At 40.5% G+C, this 26,803-nt stretch overlaps 1 protein-coding gene across 8 annotated transcripts in view; it reads left to right on the top strand.

The window, feature by feature from the left end:
- GRIP1 (glutamate receptor interacting protein 1) overlaps positions 1–26,803 on the top strand; it is a 632,136-nt gene that overhangs the window by 558,810 nt on the left and 46,523 nt on the right. For all 8 annotated transcript variants that reach the window (XM_058557692.1, XM_058557694.1, XM_058557689.1 and 5 more), the window contains 3 exons: positions 4,891–4,971; positions 21,329–21,398; positions 22,977–23,122. In XM_058557692.1, coding sequence (XP_058413675.1) covers positions 4,891–4,971; positions 21,329–21,398; positions 22,977–23,122 — 297 coding nt within the window. The remainder of the gene's footprint in view (positions 1–4,890; positions 4,972–21,328; positions 21,399–22,976; positions 23,123–26,803) is intronic.

Genomic DNA, 26,803 nt, shown 5'->3' on the forward strand with positions numbered 1-26,803 from the left:
CCCATTTCAAATGGATAGAAATGATGTAGAATAGGGCCAGGAAAAATATGCTCGAATCCTAGCATTTCCTCCTCCCTTGCTCATGGCAGACATCACTAATTGATGCCAGTATCCTCCTGCTGGGCCCAGACACAGCATCAGAATCCTCAATAAAACACTCTAGTTAGTCGTTACCAATCAACTGGAATCTATTGGAAACTGCTGGAATCAGAAAAATCTTTTAGCCAATTGAGAACTCAGAACATTGGTAGGGAACCTCTGGACGTGAGCTATTTCAAAACTGTCCTGTCCTTCTGGATTCGCTCCTAATTGTCCGGATGTGAGCCATCCAGTTCCAATATTCTTCCTCAGGAACATGTTATACCCAGATATTAATTCCCAAACTACTGGGTCTCGGAGATAAGCTATCTCTGTTTTATAAGTATTTTAAATGACATTGAGAGTGATTAAAATCTCGACTTTGAGTACACTGTGGCCTAAATCTGTCTCTTTAGGTGGGAACTATGGTACAAACAACATTGTAATAACATTAATGGAATTTTTTTTAAGCTGAAATTACTCATAACCCCAACTCTAATAGAAAAACGTTAATTTTTTTTTCTATTTCTTTACCAACATCCCACCATACATATAATTTTATAAAGCTATAATCAGGGCCAGCCCAGTGGCGTAGTGGTTAAGTTTGCATGCTTTGCTTCGGCAGCCTGGGGTTCGCAGGTTCAGATCCCCGGTGCGGACCTACACACCGCTTGTCAAGCCATGCTGTGGCTGCGTCCCATATAAAGTAGAGGAAGATGGGCATGGATGTTAGCTCAGGGCCAATCTTCCTCAGCAAAAAAGAGGAAGATTGGCAACAGATGTTAGCTCAGGGCTAATCTTCCTCACACATGCAAAAAAAGCTATAATCATAACATAGCATCTCAATACTGTCTTTTAAATACAATCTACAATGTTGTGAATACTTGAAATTTCTACTTTAACTCTGAAGTTATTTTGTTAGAAAAAAATACAGCTTTATTCTGGAAGAAGTCCCAGCGACAGTCGTTCAGGTGACGTTTGCCATCGTGACTGGAGCCTCCAGTGCTTTTCTCTGAGTGGGGAGTTAAAACATTTACACTTGCCCCCCTTAGAAGCCCTTCATTTTTTTCGACTCTCACAAGGTGTCCAGGTTGATGAATTACGATGTGGTGGTGATCCTACTGCGCCAACAATGAATGCTTCAGGCAGAAAAAGCAGAACAATGGGAAAGAAGGAAGACTTTGTTTACCCAAATGTGTTTTTAATTGTAGTATTAACAAGATAAAGCAAGACCAGGGAAGTGCAAAATAGTCATATGGGAGTCGAACAAAATAAACATTCTGTTCACTTATTCTAAGCCTGTTGTTTCTCCAAATATTCGGTCTTTTTCCTCTTTACTAGTATTTCTTTAAGAAACCCCAAATTAAATGTGCCTTTGCTTTAACAACCAAATAATTGTATAGGGAAAAACATTACCAAATATAAGACAAATCATGTTGGCATTTAAAGATTAAAATGAAGACACAGCTTGATCAAAGAGATTCATTTGTTGATATTTGTTCATCACTATGAATATTTCAGATCTCATGTAGTCAAAAGTGATCCATGGCTGTTTTCCAGGAAGTGATAATATCTCCTCCAGTGTCATTAACAGTGTTAATCTTGGTCAAGATTCCCTGCATTAAAAATTTATAAAAGCAAAATGTTGCTATAGTAACTATTCCACATCAGTGATTCCAGGCCCTTCTGATTCAACAACCTCACTTGTGTAGCACCGTGGACAAGATGTTATGTACACACATGGATATGTAAACACGTACATACAAGCATTCAATATGCTCCCCTCCCCTTTCACAGCAAACGTTTTCTTAAAACAGATAACACTGATGCAACATACATGAAATGAGTTCTGTAAATAGCAAAGCTGTTTGTTCCTCTAAAGCTTCTTATGCATTTGCCTATGGACCGCTTTCGTGCTTTATCCGAGTAATCAAGTAATTTATTCCTGCTACACCCGTGAACACTTGTGTGGGGGCTTTCTACTTAGCTCCCATCCCATTCCCTCTACTGGATCAATGTGTTCATTAGACGTCTTTCCATTGCAAGCAACAGAAATGCACTCAAGCCAGTTTAGACAGAGAAGAGGCATTTACTGGAATCACACAGGTGTTGCCCAGCCCTTGAGGACAGGAAATGTGGGCAGCCCCAGGAAGGGCTAGAAGCTGACATCAAGGACCCTCACGGCCAAGCCAGGCTCTCTCCAAGACCTCGAGCACTCTCCCCGTGCACACTTGTTTCTTTCTCCCTCCTCTCTGCCCACTGGCTGTTGGTGCATGTGAGCAAAATGCGGCCACTTCCAAATGCCCTCTCTGCCCGCAGTCTGCACTAATCTCAAATTCTTAAACTGTCACTTTAGGGATGGGAAGAAGGTGGCGATTTTTTTTATTGGAATGGAGAATGGAGAGGACTCAGGAAAGAGGCGGAGGGAAGGGATGGACTTGAGAAATACTTTGAGTGAATATGTATGATGCAGCGCCTGAAGTGAGGAAGTCCCGCACACCTGCCTGTGTTTCACTTACCTCATTTCTCTTCTTCTGCCCCAATACATCAAAATTAGCCCGTCTTTTAAAAATCTATTGGGGGAAATGAATAATTTTATTTAGCTCAAGTCCTATTGGGAAATGAGAAGGGTACAAATTCTTAATAAATAGACATGGGTCCTTCCTGGCCCATCAGAGTGTCAATTGAGGACGAGAGTGAAGCCAAAGGTGTCAACTCTCAGCCTCTGACACCCCCTGGGCCACACCTGACAGGACAGGAGAGTGGAGAAGGGTGGAAGTGGGAGAAGGCAACACATTCCCTCACTCCCCTAGGCAAGCGAGTCAAGAACCGAGAGGAAGGAAGAGGTCCGAGAGGGAAGACTTGCCTTTACCCAGCACACGGCTGAGACTGAGGGGCACTTGGGGATCCTTTTTCACAGAGGCTGTTCTAGAAGCCTGGAGGGCCTGGGAAAATGAAATTTGTATTGTGTTCTCCAGTGTTAACAGTCTAGGGCCAATCTCCTGAGTGGGAAGGTCAGACTCTGGTCTTGTAAAAGGCTCACTGCCTCAGTTCCTCCTGGCGAAGCACAGAAGGCCAGGAAGGGCAGGTTAGGGCTGAACAGGGAAGGGAGAGCCCAGCTCTGTCTCCTCGGTGAAGCCAGCCCGGCTTTCACCTCTGCTCTGCAAAGGCTCAAAACGTGTTAAAAAAACGTGAGCAGCAAATTGGGCTGGGGCCCTGAGGGCCTAACTGTTAATTCTTTGTGTGCAGGCTTGGGGGCTGGCCTTGAGCTGGGCCATCCTACAGTCCTCCCCTTAGGCTAATGTCTGCCTTGCTTCTTGCCGCCCCTTCCACCCTTCTCCAAGACCTTCAGGAAAGGATTATAATTATTAGCAACTTAGTGTGATTGGATGTTGTCTCTTCAGAGGATATTTCCATTTTAACCTTATCTCTTATTGAAGGTCTCCAAGACTATCAAAGGAATTTTCAGAAGAGTATATTTAAGAATATGTAGGGCCGGCCCCTGGCTTAGCGGTTAAGTGCGCGCGCTCCGCTACCGGCGGCCTGGGTTTGGATCCCGGGCGTGCACTGACGCACTGCTTCTCTGGCCATGCTGAGGCTGTGTCCCACATACAGCAACTAGAAGGATGTGCAGCTATGACATACAACTATCTACTGGGGCTTTGGGGGGAAAAAAAGGAGGAGGATTGGCAATAGATGTTAGCTCAGAGTCGGTCTTCCTCAGCAAAAAAGGAGGAGGATTAGCATGGATGTTAGCTCAGGGCTGATCTTCCTCACAAAAAAGAAAAGAAAGAAAGAAAGGAAAGGAAGGAAGGAAGGAAGGAAAGAAAGGAAAGAAAGGAAAAAGAAGGACTATGTAGCAATTCCTTCCTTTCTTAAATACTGGTCTGATTAAAATCAGGTTAGTTCTATCCAGGGTTGAGATTCAGCCAATGCACACTGGTTCCCTCTCTGTTGCTACAATGTTAGCTTACTTCTGTACTGGTTGGCCAATATCTGAGCCCACCTTCACCCTGTTCCGGGGCCCCCTGCCCCCCTGCTCCTCCCTGGCATCTCCTAGAGCTCCCCATGGTCCAGGAACTGAAGGGTCATCCTTGGTGCGGCCGGGGCCCCCGGTGTTCCAGCTCTGTGGTCAGCATCCAGTCTGATGGGGTGTGGCCAGTGCCAGTCTCGTTGTGAAATATTTTATAAATCACTCCTGCTTCTACCTCTCTAGGGTGCTTGTCACTGTTTACATTACAAATTAAGGCACCCCCCATACCCCCAAAACAACAGCCATCACACCAAACTGAAATCTCTCCTGAAATCTGTTCCCCCAGCTACCTTCAGACAACGGATTAAAAAAATTGCTGAATAATAAACTCTGGGAAAGTCGGTTAGGTGGAAAAAAAGAATATAACCAGATCTATGGTTCTTAAACTTTAGTATGCCTACGAATCACCTGGAGAATATGTTTAAAATGCAGGTTTCTAGGCTTCATCTTCAGAGATTCTGATTTCATAGATCTGATTCAGGAATCTGTATTTTTAACTTGCCTCCCGAGTGAATTTGAGGGAGATGTTGCCTGAATCACACTTAAGAAATACTGAACTCAACTGTTGCTGTGAATTATGCACAGGTGTCTATGGGTAGGACATCTGTTCTTCACCAGGAGCTTAGTTTGTCAGGATTATACAGGTGTTCACCTGACTTCTATTGCTATAGCTTTAGCTACAGATGATTATGATACGAGTATTCCTGATGCATTTTCATCGATGGACGCTCCATTCTTCCTGGTCTATAAACACACTCTTTTTTGTTTTGAAATTACAGAGTCTGTCATCCCCAGTAGTGGAACATTTCACGTAAAACTCCCCAAGAAGCACAATGTGGAACTTGGAATAACCATAAGTTGTAAGTAGAAAGGATTTCTTTTAAAGTGTAGAATTTGAAAAGACACTAGAAAATTGTATTGTCAAATGGCTTACAGGTGTGGCAAATGTTTTAGGTGTCATTGTCAGGTTCCTATGTAATGATACAAAAATGTGGACCAGTCACACCTGCAGCACTTGCTAGCTGTGTGAACAGGGCAAGTTACTTAAATTCTCTCCAATCTTATGTTTCTTCATCCATAAAATGGAAATAAGGATATCTACAAAATACACAGTTATTTAAAGTATTAAATAAAATAACATATTTATATACCTAGTATAGTCCCTGGCAAGTACTAAGTACTCAATAAATGTGTCTCACATCCCCCGCCATGAATAATTAGATGGACATATAAATGCATATAGGTTCTCTACATTTTAGTGTGTTGTGGATTATGTTTTCACAATGATCTAACAAAATTGTGTTTATTTACTTTTAAGACTATCTTCCCATCTGTCCACTATGCATCTACAATCCAGTTTGCAAGACTAAAATAATGTCTCTTATTTTAGTAACTTCCTGAATTCCTCCATGGTACAAGGTGTCTGGGTAACCAAACCAAAAAGAAAATCAGAACATATGAATGTGTTTAATTCCCTCCTTTCCTCAGTCTCTAGATTTATAACTGCTTTGGTAAAACAGCTTTGAAAATTTTCAGCCCCAATGGAGTTTTATAGAATGGAAATTGAGGTTTTTGAGTTTTTAATATCCATAAACTAAGTCCATCCATAAATGCCCCAAGAAAATGAAGCAGATGATTAAAGCATAAAGACCAAAGGAGACAGAGGCGATGTGTGTGACCAAGGGGTGTCCCTTCAAGGAAGAGTGATGAGGCTGCATAAAAGTGCCTGCCTGTGCTGCTGGAGAGCGTTTAAGTCAGTGGTTAAGGCAGAAATGGAGAGTCTCAACTGGGCAGAGGGAAAAGGGGGCCGTTCAGTTCAGCTTGGACGATAAACATTTAACACCGAAAATGAAATTTTATTTATAACCAATATATCACACATATCTGGTGCAACACTAAAAATAGTGGAACTACAATACGGAATAAATGTTAAGAACAAGAAGCGATGTGTATGAGAGAGAGCCTGTACCCCCCAAACCGCAGTGTGGCCACTGGGAGAAAAGCAGGATTGATGTGTCGGATGTGCCTCTGTAGTCAGTAGAAAGAGGAAATGGGGTTTTGGAGACTCCAAACCTATTCTAGGTGCTACTAAAGTCACTTATACCTTTAATTGGGTCACTTGGCCTCTCAGTTTGTTCATTAGGTAGCCAAGTTGGTATGCTGTTATTCTGTCAACAGCTGTGGTTACTGAAGTTCAGGAAGAGCTCATCAGAACCTACTATTCTAAAAACATCTGGTGCTCAAGGTGGCTTTTGCAACCCCCTGTAACATGAAGGCTGCTCTCATTTATTCTGTTTATTGCATTCCATTCATTTATTCCATCAGAGTTGGCTGTGAGAGTGGTACCTCTTGGAGCTGTGCTGTGCATAACCTGCTGGCTGCACCAGAGGCCCTGCCCTCCACTCCACTCTTCCCTCCCCCTGCCTTCACTCAGTAAATACATTCTGAGTGCCCGCCATGCCTGGGCCCTGTGCGAAGTTCTGAGAACACTCTCCCTCCTTGGAGATGCTTACAGCTAACGCATGTACTGAAGACAGCTACTCCTCAGAAGCTTATGTTGCCACACAGTTATTTTACTCTCAAATTTCATTTAGGAAAATGGTCTTTTTTGATATATTTATTCTTAAAAATTAATATACACTCGGAGAGTGACGTCAGCATCATGGCGGAGTGAGCTTTCCCGTGAATTCTTCCCCCACAAGATACAACAAAAGTAACAGCCACAGACCAACAACGGAATCCCAGACAGTGAAAAGCTAGAGCAGAGGGATCCACACTGCCGCACATCTGAGAGCGGAACGTGCTGGGCACCCGGAGGAAGTGGGGAGAGGTAAGGAGAACTCCGCTCCCTCCCCATCAGATCAGCGATCCGGTCCGCGCGGCTCCCAGAGAGGGGGGAGGGGCGGCCCTCGGCGGGAAACTGTAGCTCTTCGGGCTCTCTCAGCCAGTGGGAAACTCCCGCACAGAGGGCTCAGAGGAGCCACAGGGCTACCATCAACATCTGAGCAACCCAGAGAGCGGATAAAGAGGGGCAAATGAGAAGCCTCCCATGTCAGGGACCCAGAGGGCAAAAGAGAGAGCTCCCCCCTCCCTGCAACCCGGAGTCTGCAGCTCGACCAGATCTAGCGGTCCGAGGCAGACCTGAATAAACTGGACTGGACCCGTGGATCGCAGTGGGGAAAAAAAACAAAACAAAACAAAACAAAACTGCGGATCGCAGCAGAAAAACTGGGGCAGAGCGCAGGGGGCTTAGACTACACAGCCCTTTACCACCAGACAGTGGCGGCAGGTGGAAATTGCAACCAGAGACTTCCAGGATGAGGAAAATCAAAACCAACACAGGAACCACAATGCAAAAATATATGAAATCACCAGACCAGAAACAAAATGACAAGCACCCAGAAATCAACCCCGAAGACACAGAAATCCATAAACTAAATGACAGAGATTTCAAAATAGCTATCATAAAAACACTCAACGAAATACGAGACAACACAGACAAACAATTAAATGAGATTAGGAGTTTCTTCACAAAAGAGATTGAAATCATAAAGAAAAACCTATCAGGGCTGATGGAGATGAAGAACACAATGGAGGAGATAAAGGAGAATCTGGAATCTTTAAAGAACAGAGCTGACAATATGGAGGAAAGAATTAGTACTTTAGAGGATAGGAATACAGATATACTCCAGATGGAAGAAGAGAACTAAGACTAAAAAGAAATGAAGAAAGACTCCAAGAAATATCGGACTCTATTAGAAAATGTAACATAAGAATTATAGGTATTCCTGAGGGAGAGGAGAGGGAAAGAGGAACAGAGAGCCTATTCAAGGAAATAATAGCTGAAAATTTCCCAAATCTGGAGAAGGAGCAGGAAATACCAGTAAGTGAAGCCAACAGGACTCCTATATATATTAACAGACAAAGGCCTTCACCACGACACCTAGTGGTAAGGCTAGCCAGGGTCAACGACAAAGAAACAATATTAAGGGCAGCTAGACAAAAACAAAAAATAATGTGCAAAGGAACTCCCATCAGGCTCTCAGCGGATTTCTCAACAGAAACTTTTCAGGCTAGAAGAGACTGGAATGATATATTCAAAATACTAAAAGACAAAAACTTTCAGCCAAGAATACTCTATCCAGCAAAAATATCCTTCAAATATGATGGAGAAATAGTAACTCTCCCAGATAAACAAAAGCTAAGGGAGTTCATGGCCACGAGACCGCCACTACAAGAAATACTCAAGAAGGCCCTCAGGCCTGAAAACAAGAAGAGAAAGGGAACACAAAGCTTGGAGGAAGGAGAAAAGTAGGTAGACAAAATCAGAGAAATAGTAGATCTTTACCGGAATAGGTTAGCAACCACTTAAATACTAAACTCAAAGATCAAAGGAAGAAATTCACCAAAAATAAATTTAACCTCATCACTGTAAACACACAGCCACAACACAAGATAGAATAAGGTATAACAAGAGCAACTTAGAAGGGGAAGAGGAAAGTGACTGAATTGACTTAGTATAAGGAAATAGGAGGCTATCAGATAATGGACTATCTCATACAGAAGATTTTTCACCCAAACCTCAAGGTAACCACTAAACAAATAATCAAATTAAAACCACATATGATAAACAAAGAGAAAACTAGAAGAATCATAAGACAGAACAACCAAACTGAATTGGCAGTCCAAAACAAATGGGACAAGAAACAAAGGAAATGCAAAAGAACCAGAAAATAAGTGACAAAACAGCAACATTCAACCCTCATATTTCAATAATTACCCTAAATGTAAATGGATTGAACTCTCCAATCAAAAGATACAGAGTGGCAGGATGGATTAAAAAGCAAGACCCAACAATATGCTGCCTTCAGGAAACACATCTTAGCACTAAAGACAAGCACAGGCTCAGAGTGAAAGGATGGAAGACAATACTCCAAGCTAATGGCAAACAAAAGAAAGCAGGTGTTGCCATACTCATATCAGACAAAGTAGACTTCAAGATAAAACAGGTTAAGAAAGACAAAGAAGGGAAATATATAATGATAAAAGGGACACTCCATCAAGAAGACATATCACTTATAAATATATATGCACCCAACATAGGAGCACCAATGTACATAAAACAACTATTAACAAACCTAAAAGGAGAAATCAACAACAACACAATAATAGTAGGGGATCTTAACACCCCACTTACAGCAATGGATAGATCATCCAGACAAAAAGTTAATAAAGAAATATTAGACTTAAATGAAAAACTGGAGGAGATGGACCTAGTAGACATATACAGAGCACTCCACCCAAAAACAGCTGACTACACATTCTTCTCAAGCGCGCATGGAACATTCTCTAGGATAGACCATATGTTGGGAAACAAAGCAAGCCTCAATAAATTTAAGAAGATTGAAATCATAACAAGCATCTTTTCAGACCATAAGGCTATGAAACTGGAAATGAACCAGGAAAAAAAAACTGGGAAAGTGACAAAAATGTGGAGATTAAACAACATGCTACTGAACAACCAATGGATCATTGATGAAATTAAAGGAGAAATCAAAAACTATCTGGAAACAAACGAAATGATAACATGCCATATCAAACCATATGGGACGCAGCAAAAGCGGTCCTGAGAGGGAAACTCATAGCGATACAAGCCCACCTTAACAAACAAGAAAAAGCCCTAATAGGCAACCTTAAATTACACCTAACAGAACTAGAAAAAGAAGAACAAACAAAGCCCAAAGCCAGCAGAAGGAGAGAAATAATAAAAATCAGAGCAGAAATAAATGATATTGAGACCAAAAAAACAGTAGAAAGGATTAATGAAACAAAGAGTTGGTTCTTCGAGAAGATAAACAAAATAGACAAACCCTTAGCCAGGCTAACTAAGAAAAAAAGAGAAAAGGCTCAAGTAAATAAAATTAGAAATGAAAGAGGAGAAATTACAACGGATACCATGGAAATACAGAGGCTTATAAGAGAATACTATGAGAAATTATATGCCAACAAATTGGACAATCTAGAAGAAATGGATAAATTCTTAGACTTATACAACCTCCCAAAATTGAACCAAGAAGAAATGGAGAATCTGAATAGACCAATCACAAGTAAAGAGATTGAAATAGTAATCAAAAACCTCCCAAAAAATAAAAGTCCAGGACCAGATGGCTTCTCCAGTGAATTTTACCAAACATTCAAAGAAGATTTAATACCCATCCTCCTCAAACTATTCCAAAAAATAGAGGAAGATGGAACACTTCCTGAATCATTCTCTGAGGCCAACATCACCCTGATACCAAAACCAGACAAAGACAATACAAAGAAAGAAAATTACAGGCCAATATCGCTGATGAACATTGATGCAAAAATCCTCAACAAAATATTGGCAAACCGAATACAACAATATATTAAAAAGATCATACACCATGATCAAGTGGGATTTATACCAGAGATGCAGGGATGGTTCAACATCCGCAAATCAATCAACGTGATACATCACATCAACAAAACAAAGAATAAAAACCACATGATCGTCTCAATAGACGCAGAGAAGGCATTTGACAAGATACAACATCCATTTATGATAAAAACTCTCAATAAAATGGGAATAGAAGGAAAGTACCTCAACATAATAAAGGCCATATATGACAAACCCACAGCTAACATCATACTCAACGGGGAAAGACTGAAAGCCATTCCTCTGAGAACAGGAACGAGGCAGGGCTGCCCACTCTCACCACTCCTGTTCAACATAGTACTGGAGGTTTTGGCCAGAGCAATTAGGCAAGAAAAAGGAATAAAAGGAATCCAAATAGGTAACGAAGAAGTGAAACTCTCACTATTTGCAGATGACATGATTGTATATATAGAAAACCCTAAAGAATCTGTTGGAAAACTGTTAGAAACAATCAACAACTACAGCAAAGTTGCAGGGTACAAAATCAATCTACAAAAATCAGTTGCATTTCTATATGCTAATAATGAACTAACAGAAAGAGAGCTCAAAAAGATAATACCATTTACAATTGCATCAAAAAGAATAAAATACCTAGGAATAAATCTTACCAAGGAGGTGAAGGACCTATACAATGAGAACTACAAGACATTATTGAGGGAAATCTACGATGACATAAAGAAATGGAAAGATATCCCATGCACGTGGATTGGAAGAATAAACATAGTTAAAATGTCTATATTACCTAAAGCAATCTACAGATTCAATGCAATCCCAATCAGAATCCCAATGACATTCTTCACAGAAATAGAAAAAAGAATACTAAAATTTATATGGGGCAACAAAAGACCCCGAATAGCTAAAGAAATCCTAAAGAAAAAGAACAAAGCAGGAGGCATCACAATTCCTGACTTCAAAACATACTACAAAGCAATAGTAATCAAAACAGCATGGTACTGGTACAAAAACAGACACACAGATCAATGGAACAGAATTGAAAGCCCAGAAATAAAACCACACATATACGGACAGCTAATTTTCGACAAAGGTGCTAAGGACATGCAATGGAGAAAGGAAAGTCTCTTCAATAAATGGTGTTGGGAAAACTGGACAGCCACATGCAAAAGAATGAAAGTGGACCATGTGCTATCGCCATTCACAAAAATTAACTCAAAATGGATCAAAGACCTGAAGGTGAGACCTGAAACTATAAAACTCATAGAAGAAAATATAGGCAACACACTATTTGACATTGGGTTTAAAGGAATCTTTTCGGATGACATGCCTACCCAGACTAGGGAAACTAAAGAAAAAATAAACAAGTGGGACTTTATCAGACTAAAGAGCTTTTATAAGACAAATGAAACCAGAATCAAGATGAACAAACAACCAACCAGCTGGGAGAGAATATTTGCAAAACATACATCTGACAAGGAGTTGATCTCCATAATATATAAAGAACTCACACAATTGAACAACAAAAAAACAAACAACCCGATCAAAAAATGGGCAGAGGAAATGAACTGACACTTCTCCAAGGAAGATATACAGATGGCCAATAGGCACATGAAAAGATGCTCAACATCACTAATCATCAGGGAAATGCAAATCAAAACAACACTAAGATACCACCTCACGCCCATTAGAATGGCTATAATCACCAAGACAAAAAACAACAAATGTTGGAGAGGATGTGGAGAAACAGGAACCCTCATACACAGCTGGTGGGAATGCAAATTGGTGCAGCCTCTATGGAAAACGGTATGGAGATTCCTCAAAGAATTAAAAATAGAGATGCCCTATGATCCAGCCATCCCACTACTGGGAATCTATCCAACGCACCTGAAATCAACAATCCAAAGAGGCTTATGCACCCCTATGTTCATTGCAGCATTATTCACCATAGCCAAGAAGTGGAAGCAACCTAAGTGTCCCTCGACTGACGATTGGATTAAGAAAATGTGGTATATATATACAATGGAATACTACTCAGCCATAAAAAAAGACAAAATCGTCCCATTTGCAACAACATGGATGGGCCTGGAGCGTATTATGTTAAGTGAAATAAGCCAGAAAGAGAAAGACAAACACTGTATGATCTCACTCATATGTGGAATATAAACCAACACATGGACAGAGAAAACTGGACTGTGGTTACCCGGGAAGTGGGGGTGGGGGGTGGGCACAAGGGGTGAAGGGAGTCATATATGGGGTGATGGACAAACAAAAATGTACAACCCAAAATTTCACAATGTTAGAAACCATTAAAATATCAATAAAAAAAAAATTAATATACATAAAAATATAATTTAACACTAAAGGAGAGTATCCCTTTAATGACTCATCCTGTGATATGTTCCTTTTTGAAAGCCAATATTTCCATGTTCAATTTGTTTGAGGTGTAGCCATGTACACACAACTATAAAATATTTTATTCACATAAAGAATCATTTAAATCATGCTTTCTCATGGTGTTGCATATGTACTAAGTATTACTTCTAAAACTGATTTTAATATACCAATAATGGAAACTACCAAAGAACCCCACAAGAATGGCCTGATTGGGGCCAGCGGTAAGCTACAGCTCTTCGTGGAGTGGGAAGCATGACCCTATTCCTGGGCGGAGCGATGACACACAAGCTTGTCAAACACACTGTCAGCTCTTCTGCAGTGACAGCTCCACTTACACAACCAATCTTCACCATCCTGAGTTTGTGTCTCCTTGTGGAGAATACTCATATTTTGCCAGTTGAGAAAGCAGCATTTGCACAAAAAAAAAAGGCCAGAATCCATTTTCGTTGTTATGAAGTAGTCAACTCCTGAGGCCAAGCACAGTTCCTGGCACATACAAGGTGCTTATTTAATCCCCGGCTTTGTTGAGTGAATGAATAAGGAGTCTATCCATAAACAATCTTCTCCTAACCACTGAGCACCCCAGGAAATGAGCCTCTCAGGGAGACGATGGATACAGATGATTATGTGAAGGCTATTGTGTAAACTGATGAAGCATTAACCTGGGAAATGATTAAACACAAGGACTCAGAACCCAGACTGCCCCACTTCCAGACTCTCTTGATCTCTCTGTGCCCAGTTTCCTTGTCTATAAAATGGTGTACTTATTATCTTCTCTGTAGCACTGTTGAGAAGTCTTAATGAGTTAGTATACATAAGGTGCCTAGAACACAATGGGAACCCTAACAAAGGTTAGTTATCATAATGATTGTTATTTATTGTACACATAGAGCCTCGTGAAATATTTTAAGTAAAGCTCTACCCCGCAAAATTTCGTGCCAACTGTAATTATACTACTTACATAGGAAATCCAGGAAACCTCTTCTCAAACACACGCAGGTACTGTTAGTGCCACCGAGGCACTGCGGGGGTTTGTTGATGTTTCTCACTATCTTTATACAAAGTGCTCTTTCCGTCTTCTTCACCATGTGAGAACTCTGAGTAGTAAGAAACGGGCCTCCATCAGGAAGCACACCCCCAGAGCCTTTCACACTTGGCTTCAGGCTCCCTCTTCATATCTAACTGTCTGAGAAGAGTCCCTCTGATTTTGGATGCGGTGAGCAGTTTTAGACTAATGCTCTTAAGTTCCTGATGAGACAGTCATAGCACATCAACATCAGGCATTACTGTTATTGATGTTGTTGCTGTAATGTGGAGTGATTTATTATAGCAACTGAAGTGGAACGACCCAGCGAAGGATGCAGTTTGGGACTGGAAGCAGCATCGTGGAGCTCTGACACCTCAGCCAAGCAGAAGCCAGAGCCCATACCCTCCCCTGCAGCCCACCTGCCTCTCAAGTCAGAGAAGCCTATTGTCTCCGTCATGCGCAGTTGTCAGTGAAGTCCTTTGGATATCAACGTTTCCTCTTGTGGTTTTATTACAGGAATTTGTGTCTACTTTGTACCAGGCACGGCACTAAGCAACTTATATCCGTTTTCTCATTAATCTTCAAAGTGGCCCTGTCACATCTATGCCCGTTTTACAGAGAGGAAAGTGAGGCTCAGCTGGACAACCTGCCCAAAGACCCAGAGCTAATACGAGGCTAAGTAGGGACTCAAACCTGTTCTGTCTGACTTGACATTGGCTTTGCTCTCAAACCACCGCTCATCGCTGTCGCCATCTGATTGATGAACCGTCCCAGATCCTATATTAGAAAAGCAAAAGACAGCACTTTGTGAATGCATTTAATTTGTTGGATTTCCATTTTAGTTGTGACAGAATCGTCTGCAGGAACAAGGGCTTGCTTTATTATTTTTTTTATAAAATCACATGTGTTTATGACAAGCACAACAAATCTGTCATTTTCCCCCCAAGTCTTAAGCATATTTAGAAGAGAGTGGTTCATGTTTTTCGCCAACTTTGCAATAAAAACTCTGCTCACGGCTCCATTTCAAATCAAATAACTCTACTTGCCAGGTATTATATATATGGTTACAATTAAAGTAAAATGAAATGATTTTACGTGTGTCTGTGTTTCCAGTGTAGTTTGGAAACTTTATCAGGCTCCTTGAGCAAAATATCTTGACTAGCAGAATAAGTTCCATGAATGACTAGATATTATAGAATATTCTTGGAATACTTTGTTGATTCATATTTAATTAACTTCAGAATTCAGAAGATTTCACTTGTCTTCAAATACAAAAAAAGTTTTTTAAACAAAGGATAGAGACTTTTTTCTACCTCTTCCAACAACTCTTTGAGAGGAAAAGAATCCCTGTTCACTTTTAGAACCAGTTTCCTATAGCCAGTGGTGACCAGTGATTTTAAAACTTCAGGAGTCAAAGATGATAGCTTGAACACATGCATTTAGCTCTGCTCCCACCTTGTACCTCACTTTAAGATGACAGTATAAGATTTTTCAAAAGGCAAAAACCCGTAAGGAGAAGAAGAAAAGGAAAATAGACAACAGCAACTGAATTTGGAAGTGGCAAAGAAGATGGAGAAAGATGGCTTTAAAGAAGAGAGGTGAAAGCCGACGGTGAACCGGGTTTGCATCCTAAACTCCCAGCAGGCCCAGAAACGGGTGGAATCACAAGTTCGGGAAATGAGCATGATGGTGGGGCTCAGACAGGAGGATTGGTGGAAAGTCTGTTAAGAATGAATTAATCCCTTAGATGCCTTCTCCCACTCAGCAGAGCCAAGCCCCCCTTTCCTTCCCTGGCAGAAGCCTAGCTTTACTCTCTGGAAAGCATGAAAGGAAGAGTCTCTGGACTAGGAGAGCGCAGCTGGGTGTAACAGGGCTGCTCTAAAAACAAGTGTACATGCTGAATGCTGAGACTGCTGGTCTTCTGCCCCAGTAAGCTCAGAGAAGCCAGGTAGCCAGACTTAGTACCCTCCTAGCAGGAAAAAGGATCAGGGTCACCTGCCCCAAAGAAACAGCGTGGCCTGAACTCCACGGTGAAGACCGTCGTCCACAAGCACCCAGCTTTCAAACAGCTTTTTAGGGCCACACTCTTCAATGTGAACAGACAGCTAAGAAAAAAACAGACAGTTGGCCGTCTAAGAAAGGATCTAATATGCAAGACTATTACCAAAAACACACAAGAAAACAGAGAAACCGCACATACAGAAAGAAGAAAACTTTAAAAAGAAAGAACTGTCATTAACATCATTAGCAACATAAAATATTGTGAGGAGGGAGGAAATGAATACTATTTATTAGAAAATAACATACAGAGGGGAACAGAGAGCTCTTCAAACGTAAGAATATGGCAGAAATGAGAAGATTGAATAAAAATATTGGAAAACAAAGTTGAGGGAAAATTCCAGAAATTTAGAACAAAACAACAAATAAATGAAGAATGTAGAATAGATAGAATTATACAGGATGAGTCCAAATGATGCAATATCCAAAGAACAGCCATTACAGAAAGAAAGAGGGGAGAAAAGCTTCAAATAAATAATTCATAAAATTTCCTGGAATTGATGGATGTGAGTTTCCAAATTGATGGGTCCATGAGCCGTGGATGAAAACAGACCCACACCAAGGCATGTCGTCATGAGATCTGAAAACACTGGGACAGAAAAGCAATCCCACAGGCTTCCAGTGGTGGGAGGTAGGAGATAGTTTTCATAAAATGTATCAGAATACAAACAATAATCCCATAATCAGAATGGCATCAGTCTTCTCAACAGCAGCTCTGGAAGTTAGGAAGCAGTGGGAGAGTACCTTCAAGATCCTGAGGGATTCCCAGCCTAGAATTCTCCACCGAGCAAAGCTGCCAATCAAATGTGAAGGTAGAAAAGTACACTTCCAGCGATGCAAGATCGCAAAAGCTCCCCTCCATGCACTCTTCCTCAGGAAGCTCCTGGAGAATGTGCGCCACCAAACAAAAGGGAAGCCAGAGAGAGGGAAATTTAGATTCAGAAATTTAGAGGGCAGTGTTAAAAGATAAACTGGGACAGAGTAAAAATTTTAAGAGTTTATTTGAGCAAAAATAGATTCAAGTCAGGCAGCGCCAAACGGGAAGTGGTTAGGAGCGCTGGCCCACAGGAGCCAGGAAAAGACTCATGGGGAGAAAGTGCAGAGGCGAAGAGAGGAGATTATTGGATTCGCTGCAGCTTAAAGTTTAGGCGGCTGTTTGTGATTTGTTGTCCTTAGCATTTTACAGGCTGAGATTTTGGGTTGCTCTGCAGGCCATCATGGCATTAGAGCCCCTCAGTCCAATGGCTTCCTTGTTTAATTAATTGAAAGAAGTGAAGAGAACCTCTGTTCCCACGGCCTGTGGGAAGGAATTTGCCAAGATCTGTGTAGCAGCCCTAGAAAATAAACAGTCCAGACAGACTGTAAACCTCTGATAGAATTCCTGATAGGACTTGACATATTGAGAGGAGATTTACATAACCTGGGACGTGTGAGGAGTTGAATTCATGAAAAACACAAGAAAACTGAGCAAAGACATGGAGACAACAGGTAACTACAGGGAAAACGTATCCTGCAGAAATGCTACATGACGTGTCTGCGGATACTGTTTATATATAGTCATACTAAAGTAGATACCAAATACTGATCTTATAAAAAATTAAGACAAAACAGTATTGGAAGAATAGGGGGCAAGAACTGCATGAAGATGGTGGTGGCATGGAGGTGGGGGAACTAACTCCTCCTCTTTCATCACAGAAAGTAAATAACTAACACTGAAAATTAATTAAGTAATAATAGTTGTATGTTATTTAGCAATTTAGAAACAGCCAAAAGTTGCATCTGGGGAAGAGGAAATGAAGGACTGCTTTTGTACAACTTTTGACTCTTCAAATTGTGTGCATGTATAATTTTGCCGTAAATAAAAGTAAACTTTAAAAAGTAATATAGTAAATAGTTTCCTTGCAAGGATCAAGAATGTATACCTATGGGTAGCATGAAAAATATCGATTATTGTAACGTTATACAGAGGGGGAATTGCGATTTGGAAAAAAATATCCATTGACATTATCTTGCTGGATTTCAAAAGAGCTGTAAAAGACGTGACAGTCATGAGTTTTGAAAAATCTTGTAGATGACTCAAATTGTAGCTCTAGTAACGACAAAAACAACATTGGAGATACAAGTGAAGAGTTTGAATTATTTTATGAACTATGAGTGGGGAAAAGGCAGTATTTTCAATTTAGTATATATCATGTAACACGGGATATTGCATCCTTGTTCTTTCTCTCTTGTCAGGCTTTCAGTTCTGTACGTTTGGCCAGTTTCTGTGGAGGTTTCAAGCAGTTGTGACTATTTTTTCTTTCTTTTTCAGCACTTAATCCCCTTTTGTTGCCCTTATTTTCTAAGCCACACTCTTCACCCATTTAGTGTAGCCTCCCCTCACATGACATGTTTGTATGGCCCTCCCAGTTGGAACCACTTTGTAGGAGAGAAAACCATTTCATGCCTAATGACTTTATGGGATTTAACCAGTGCTGCCTCTCCTTCTTATCCAACTTTTCTGGGGTTTCATGGCCAGTGCCCAGAGCAGAGGTGCCTTGCTCATAGTTGATGTTCAATAAATATGTGTTAAATGAACGAGTTTGTGGAGCACTCCAACCGCATTCAAAGCACTGAGTGAGTGCTAATGCGTGCTCATTCAAAGGGTCCCAAACTCAGAAGCCCTTAGGGATGAGGCAAGTCAGTGAGTGAGATCTGTGCAATGAGGGCAGTGGCAATGGGAGACTGAAGGCTCCATCTAAAGGGAGGAGTGGGAAAGTGAGTCCAGTGTTGCTGGATCATCAGAATAACAATCAACATGTACGCAGTGCATTCTGTGTGCGCTGGTCCATCACTTTACACGTAAAAACTCAATCCTTACAACAAAAATTCTATGAGGTAAGCACGATGATTATTCTTCATCACCATTTTGCAGATGAGAAACTAAGGTGCCTACAGACTGTGTGTTCAAGAGCACATGGCCAATAAGTGGTAGAGCCAGGATTTTGAACCCAGGCATTCTGGATGCCAAGTCTAGGCTCTTAACCACTAGACCATGTTGCCTTTCTAATTTTTTAAAAGAAGCCATACATCTGTATGAAATCTACTAATTTTTTTTTAAATTTTATTTATTTATTTATTTTCCCCCGAAGCCCCAGTAGATAGTTGTACATCACAGTTTCACATCCTTCTAGTTGCTGTACGTGGGACGCTGCCTCAGCATGGCTGGAGAAGCGGTGCGTCGGCGCGCGCCCGGGATCCGAACTCGGTCCACCAGCAGCAGATCGCGAGCACTTAACCGCTAAGCCACAGGGCCAGCCCAAAATCTACTAATTTTTAAATGTTGGCAATTAATTTAGTTAACTTAAAGCACTACAATTCAAGCAAAGCATGCTTGGTTTGTGACTTCTCAGATACTGGAGAATTAAAACATGGTGCTATGGTGGGCAGACCACGATTGAGCTCCCAGAGCATGCATTGCCACATTTAATGTGCCTTGTGGGCATGGTGGTGACAATGTCAGAGCTCATACAGATTTAGACCCACTTCTGGGTTCACTTCATCACTCCACTGGGCATCTACTCTGATGAACCTTTCAAGTCTCAGGTATGGACTTGGTTAAAGGAGAAAGAGAAGAATCTAGTAAATGTGTGAATGACCACCATACATGTCTGTAGACCATAAGCAGTTTCAAACCTCTCTGCAAAGCTGTGTGGGTTTGTCCAAGAGGTCGCAGTGCTATTTTCCTCTGTTGCAAAGATGACAGAGATGGGTTTGATCTATTCTGTTGCCTCCACTATTGTTTTGTTTCAGACCATTTCAGTGGAACATGGATTTTTTAAAAAACCAAGAGAAACATTGAGTGCTCTGTGATGATTACTACAGCTTGGCAAAATATTGTGTAAATTCACTGGCAGATGCTAGAAAAGTTGTATTTGCTGGTAATAACAAAGTTTTTATTTTTGTGCCCTATGCCCAAAACAATTTGCAGTTCTGAAACGTGACATGAGTAAAAATGCCAGATGTTTATCTTTCTCTAGATGAATTATATCAAATCAATGAGTGGAAGCTTGAATTATGAATTAATTGTAGTGAGTGGAATGTTTTGCATTCTTTGCTAGAAGCTAAGAATAATGATTGAATGAAGTCGCATTAACATTTACTATGGACTAATTTAGACAGTGGGTAAGGCATCGGTATGTGTGTTTGCTTTTCCTTTCAATGTTGTGTTGAGACATTAAACCATCTGTTCTTGTGCATAAACATTTTCCTGGGATTCAGATGGGATTAAGGGATATGATATGGTTCTATGATTGTTATGGGGTGATCAGACTGTTTATAATAAAATCTTACTTTAGGGGCCTTTTAATGATCGTTAAAAGGAAATCACTCCAGGCTTTAGATTGGCAAAACATCTCTCAGAGGAAAATTGTTTTTTACAAATGTTGGTATGGTTAATTTTGACTATCGAACTACTAAATTAAATGTACACTTTCTAGGTCAAGATATTTTTGTGCTTATATGGACTATAGTTTATTTTCAGGATTAATTCCAAGTGACTCATTACTAATTGTTTTTCTTTCTCATCAAATGGAAATATTCCTAAGAAAAGTTATAAAGCTCAAAACTGACCACTGGACAGGATATTAGTTTTATCTGTAAACTCAATAAAAGTTACATGTACATGTTTAGAATATGAATATGTATAAAATATAATTAAGTAGCACCAAACATTTACTACTGTCAATAAAATAAAACAGTCACATTTCAGAGCATTGTAGGTATGAATTTGTTAGCAAAATTTTAAGATTTACAGTCAATCTAGCAAAAGACTTCCTTCTGGAAAAAAAAAAGAACAACTTTAAATTAGTGATTCTCATCCACTTTCCCACCTAGTACACTTGAGTAATATGGCAGGGTCCCATAAAGACTGGTGTCTCCTCACTGGGAAGGAGCAAGGGAAGGGATGGGAGAAGGGAACACATATGAGTACCACTAAGGGGAGCCCCCAGTTGCTTTTAACACTCTCCTGTTGGAGTATCCACCCTCCACCTCCCTCTCTTGAGAATCACAGATTGAAATAGATTTAAACCTGCTGGGCAGCTCTCCAACTGCTTTCTCCAATGCAAATTCAAAATGACTTTGCTTTAGTTTTTAAGTTTATTAAACTTTAATGCAAACATTTTTATATCAAGAAGATATAATGTGCACATTTTCTAATTAATTTGTTGATCATCTTTGCTTTACATACAAACTCTTCTTAACAGTTGTTATAAACAGAGGAAATGTGCAGTGGGGGGTGAATCGTGGGCATAAAGATCTGACTATTCTATCTTTGTTATTGCAGCACCATCCAGTAGAAAACCAGGAGACCCCCTTGTCATATCAGATATCAAAAAAGGCAGTGTGGCACACAGGTAAGGAAAACGGATTTTCTGGTTCATTCCAAGGCATTTCTTAATTAAAGCAGAAATGACCACTTCCACACCCTAGGCAGACCTTGCTAATGGATCATGGTATTCTCAATATTTTCCAGGCAGCCACTATTGATCCATCATATTTGACATCCCTAGTGACAATGACTATATGGATCTCCCCCCTCGTGTCAATTTATTTCTGCACCCAGTACAGACAATAATTACCTGAAAATGACTTTAGGGTCTTTCATGAGCCCAGCATAGGCTCTCCTTCACTTATCATCTTCTATCTTTCATTTTGCAGCTAAAAAGCTGAAAGTGGCCCTAATTATGTGAGACACCCCACCTGGAGATAGTAGTTTGTGGGAAGCTTTACTAGGTGCCAGAATGTCCTCTCTGGGCAAGCCAGATCCTGGAGCCTTAAACAGTGTTCATGTCTCCTATTTGGTCCATATACCATCAGAATCAGGGCATCTCAAACTTTTGATTTCACAAATCAAAATTATTTTTTAGATGATTGGGAATACTAATATAAGACTGTTAACTTTCTTTTTATTTTCCAGTAAAGGACTTTAAAAAAAATCCTATCTATTATCACAGTCATTTTATTAAAGAAATATTTTAACACTTAAAAAGTAGGAATGACATGGTATGAGTTTAGGTGTATAGGTGTAGGCTCAGATGCTGTGACAACAAGGCTCAGAAGTAGAATGGCTCAAACAAGCCGCCCTCACCAGCTTGCTCCAGTCTAGCCATAGAGGGGAGGTGGGGGTGGTGCCGAGAGGGTCTGGGGTGCACATTTTTAGGGGGTGACCCAGAAGAAGGAAGGGGATAATGGATGCTAGGAAGCAATGAGCAATCTCCGTCACAGACATAACACATAAAGGATAGTTCTTACCAAAACATCACCTTCCTTACAAATATGTGTGTGCATACATACATGCACATACAAACACGTATACATTCTCATTATGTTTCTCATTTCATGATGGACCTTAAAAACGTTCAACAGAGCTGCGTGGTCCACAGGCAGTCTTAGACTCTCCACGGCCGCCTTCCAGACAGGTAGCATCAGACCCACCTCTTCTCCCCACTGCAGCCACACTGATTTCCCGCTGCAGGTGGAGATGGCGGAGACACCAAGACTCAGACCTCCGCTCAGTCCATCCCACCTTGACTCCCTCACTCCCTCAACCCTCTCCTCGTATCTGGACTGCCAGGGATCAAAAGTGGTGCAAAACATCGAGAAGCGTGAGGACCAGGTCTCTGTAAACCCGGCCCGTCACCCACCTTCCTAGGAACCTTAGGATTCCTGAGTGAAGCTTATGTGGTTGTCCTGGTCTGATGGAAGAAAGCATAAGAAAAAATGTTTTTAATACTCTGCAATTTAATGTCACAGCAGCCATCCAAAATAAGACTGGAAAAAAAGGGGGGGTTGTCAATAAAGTGCAATTTAAAAACATTATCTTGTTTTTTCCTCTAAAGACTACCATAATGCTGCTTGATGCTTAATGCTTCTTGAATGGCCTGGTGAAGTGCTCATCGTTAATCTTGTGTTGCTCTGCGTTTTACTAACAGAACTGGAACCCTGGAACTTGGGGACAAGTTACTTGCAATAGACAACATCCGGCTGGACAACTGTTCCATGGAAGACGCGGTTCAGATCCTCCAGCAGTGCGAAGACCTGGTGAAGCTCAAAATCCGCAAAGATGAGGATAATTCAGGTACTGAGAGCCTCCTTAGCTAAGACTGACTTCCCTAACAGCCCATCTGTCACAAAAGATATCAGATCTTGATGTTTTCACACAACAGCTGGCGATGACATTGCCACGGTGTTTTACGTAGTTAAAAGGGTCTTTAAATTGTGCGCTGAGAGTGTAGTATGAATTTTAAATACTGGTGCCTTTAAGTGATATAATTAAGATATTTTTATTATATAAACATTATTACAACTATATTAAAATAACTTTTAAAGATGAAAACTAAATCATCACTCAGTAACACCCTAATCCAGGGGAACTAGTTATTTGCTGGCTGATATTTATAGGACATAATTATAACCATGGTGCATGTTAGTTTTACTTAACTTTATAAACACGTTACCATGTCACAAATCTTTAATATCTATCATTTTTATTTACTGCCTGTAATTAATTTACCATTCTTCTCTCCTTACTTAGATTGCTTCCAAGGGTTCATTATTGCAGATGGTACAATCATGGATATCTTCCTGTGTGGATATCTTTATTCACTTTTCTTCTTCTTTTGAATTATTTCCTTAGGAAATATTCTTATAAGTAGGATTGCTGAGTCAGAATGAAAGGAAATTTTTGTGATTCCTGATTAGTCTGCACCCCGTTTTAGTGCCTTCGGTGACATGTGAATACAGTGGGGCAGTGCGCCTGAGAGTCACCTGAAGAGCTGGTCAAAACACAGTTCCTGGGCGCTGCCCAGAGGGGGCCTGAGATGCTGCATTTCTAACAAACCTCCTGTGACGCTGCTGTGGCCTGAGGAGCACAACTTGAGTAGCCCTGCAGTAGAATCCTTTTATCTGATTATGATAAGAACCTAGAGCTAATGGAACAAGGTCCATTAATTGAAAGAGTTAGCCAATGTGGGGAATTATAGAAAGTGATATCTATGAATAACATAAACATTTAATTTAAAATTTTGCCAGTCTTATGGGTGACGCCGACGTCTTTCCTGTGAATATCATTCTGCTGGTTATAGTTACAAGCCCTTGTACTTGTTTGTTTGCCTAAACCAGACCCAAATATACAGTTTATGATTTCTGGTTTTGGCTTTTGGTTTATTTTAATACAGTGAGAATTTAGAGAATTTAAAGCAGTTTGAATGCTTACTCCATCTAGATTATTTCCCCAATGTTTTGAAGTTTTACCTCTACGTAATTAACAGTAGATTTTTGCCTAATGACCTTCCTTATTGAATCTTTCCAAAGCATTTAATTTTGTTTTCATAGAACCACTGTACTCATATTTCATAGGTTATGTAAGATTCATTAAATTACATAGTCAGAATAACAAGTAAAACTGGCATAAACAGGCTTGTGAATAAACATAATTGACTTTAAATTTTTAAGCTTACAACTCAATCGGTAGCAGGAACAGAGGTGCACAGAGGGACTAGAGAGAGAAACCTATTACTCTGGAGCATCCCTGTTTACAAAGAGGTTGAAGAGCTACAGTTAACTCAGTAAATTGGTTAAAGGGAGATTAGTTAAGAGAGCTGCTACTGTATGTAATTTCATCTGAACCAATAATGAGTTATTGTCAATGTTCTGGAATCGCCTGTACCCAAACTATCTAGATCTAGAGTTCGTGGTCATGTCAGGCCATGTGTCTATGATTCTTATTCAAAGCCAAACAAGTTGGTAGCTACATCCATCAGTACAGCTGGTCAGGATGATCATATCCAAATATATTTCATAACCAACATTGAAAAATATGCATAGGTTTCTACTCATTATTTCCCAAGCAACTGATTTTCTGTACAAACATTTGCATTCCTCTCCTTACAAGCATGCTTCAATTGCACTTTCCTTTGGGAATTTATTTCAAAATAAGGGTAAAGCCTTCAGCATCAGCCTGGGTTCTGTCCTAGTGAAGAGGCAAAGCCCTGTGGAGAAACCCATTTTGCATGATTTGCTGAGCTAAGCAGATCTCAGCTACCTTCCTTGCAGAGTGAAAAAGCCAAGCCAGAGATGAATGTGTATAGTGCTCTCAGTTGGCCATGTTCCCAGTTCCAAAGCCAGGCTGTGCACACAACTTTGGGAGGAGTTTCAGAAACAACTGAGCACTTGAAGAGCCAGATCTCACTTTCAGATACTTCTTTCCTTCAGCTCATTTTTGTCCCTTTACACCTTTCCCTTTACAATCCCTATGCCTAATATTATGGCAATTATCATAGTTATTAAGTATTTTTTTAATTTTTAAGAGGTCTTATTTTTACAATCCAAAATCCTTCCATTGAAAACCCTGCACCTACCCAAAATAAAACCATAAATATAGGTTGAGAGACATATTTACCCAAACCAGATTTTCTCAAGTTGGTGTACTAAAATATATACTCATTCAGACATGTTTTTGTAACAGACTACTATTTGAAAATTATCATCTGATCATTGACTTGGAAGAATTTCAGTGATCCTAGTATCCTCTTCCCCCAAGAAAATACACATATAGTTTGAGTAACTGAATTCTTTTTTCTTCAGAGCAAAGCAAGGGGGAATAATTATTCAAAATGTAAACCCTGGTTATAGATTAGTTCAAGGAAGACTGTGTGGTCATAAAAAGTACACACTTTAAAGTCAGACCTGAGTAGAAGTCCAGCACAATTGTGCTACATGAGTTTGGGCAAGTTGTTTAACCTGTCTGAGGTTCAGCTCCATTTTCAGTAACGTGCACATCCTAATACGCACCTTGGGAGCTGTTGTAACTTGAGAGATTTACTGGCACAGTCAGCGTTAAATAGGTGGGGACTACTTTTATGATTACATCCTGAGATGCCTTTCCCCGCATTTGTTTTGATCCTTCATCAAGGTATAAATGAGTGGGAAATCAGCATTAATCATTAACGACAGTCACTGATGTTGGAAGTTTGATACTGTGCTTCATCTGAAATTAAGCTGGCGATTTGAATTACCGCCATTCTTTGTCTCAATGTTTTAAAATGGTAATATTTGTTGTATATTCTGCACTCCCTGAAATATTGCTCATACTCATATTGGACTTTCTGTACTCTGGGAGTCTTCCAGTTCTTTCCTTAACTGTCTGCTCCTCTCCATCCTTGGTTCTCTCACCAGTTACAGAAAGTTTATAACCATACTTGATAGAATTTGGTTTCCTAAGCTGGCAATACCGCAATCGGGTTTAACAGATGTTGCTTCAAAATGTAAGCATATTACTGCACCAGCTGCACTCACTTCACTGCTCTGTCCTGTCCCTTACCCAAGGAGATGGGAAAACTACTCTCAAATGATGTCAGTCTTGTTTTTCATTCGGACATGCCATCAGCATTCATATAGTGTCTACAAGGTGCCAGGTACTGTGCTAGTGACTTCCAGTTCTTAGATTAAAAAGGACACAATCCCTGCCTTTAAATTAGTCACCACCTTATAGGAGAAACAGAAGGAAATCAATAATTAACAATATGATTAATGTCCTAGGTGTATGCGCAAAATGTTAAGAGAATATAGAGACATCCACTGGATCCTGGGGAGCTCAAGGAGATGCTTCTGACAACCTTGGTCTTGAAAGTGTTTGGGGGGTGCTGCTAGAATTAACCAAAGGAAGAGTGTGAGCCGGTGCAGGAGGTCAGAGAGCATGGCACATCCCAGGAGCAGATGGCGCTGAGGCATGAAGTGTGTGTAGGACTCAGCAGGAGGT

The sequence above is a fragment of the Diceros bicornis genome, chromosome 17 (assembly GCF_020826845.1).
Source record: "Diceros bicornis minor isolate mBicDic1 chromosome 17, mDicBic1.mat.cur, whole genome shotgun sequence".
In the NCBI taxonomy this organism is placed as follows: Eukaryota; Metazoa; Chordata; class Mammalia; order Perissodactyla; family Rhinocerotidae; genus Diceros; species Diceros bicornis.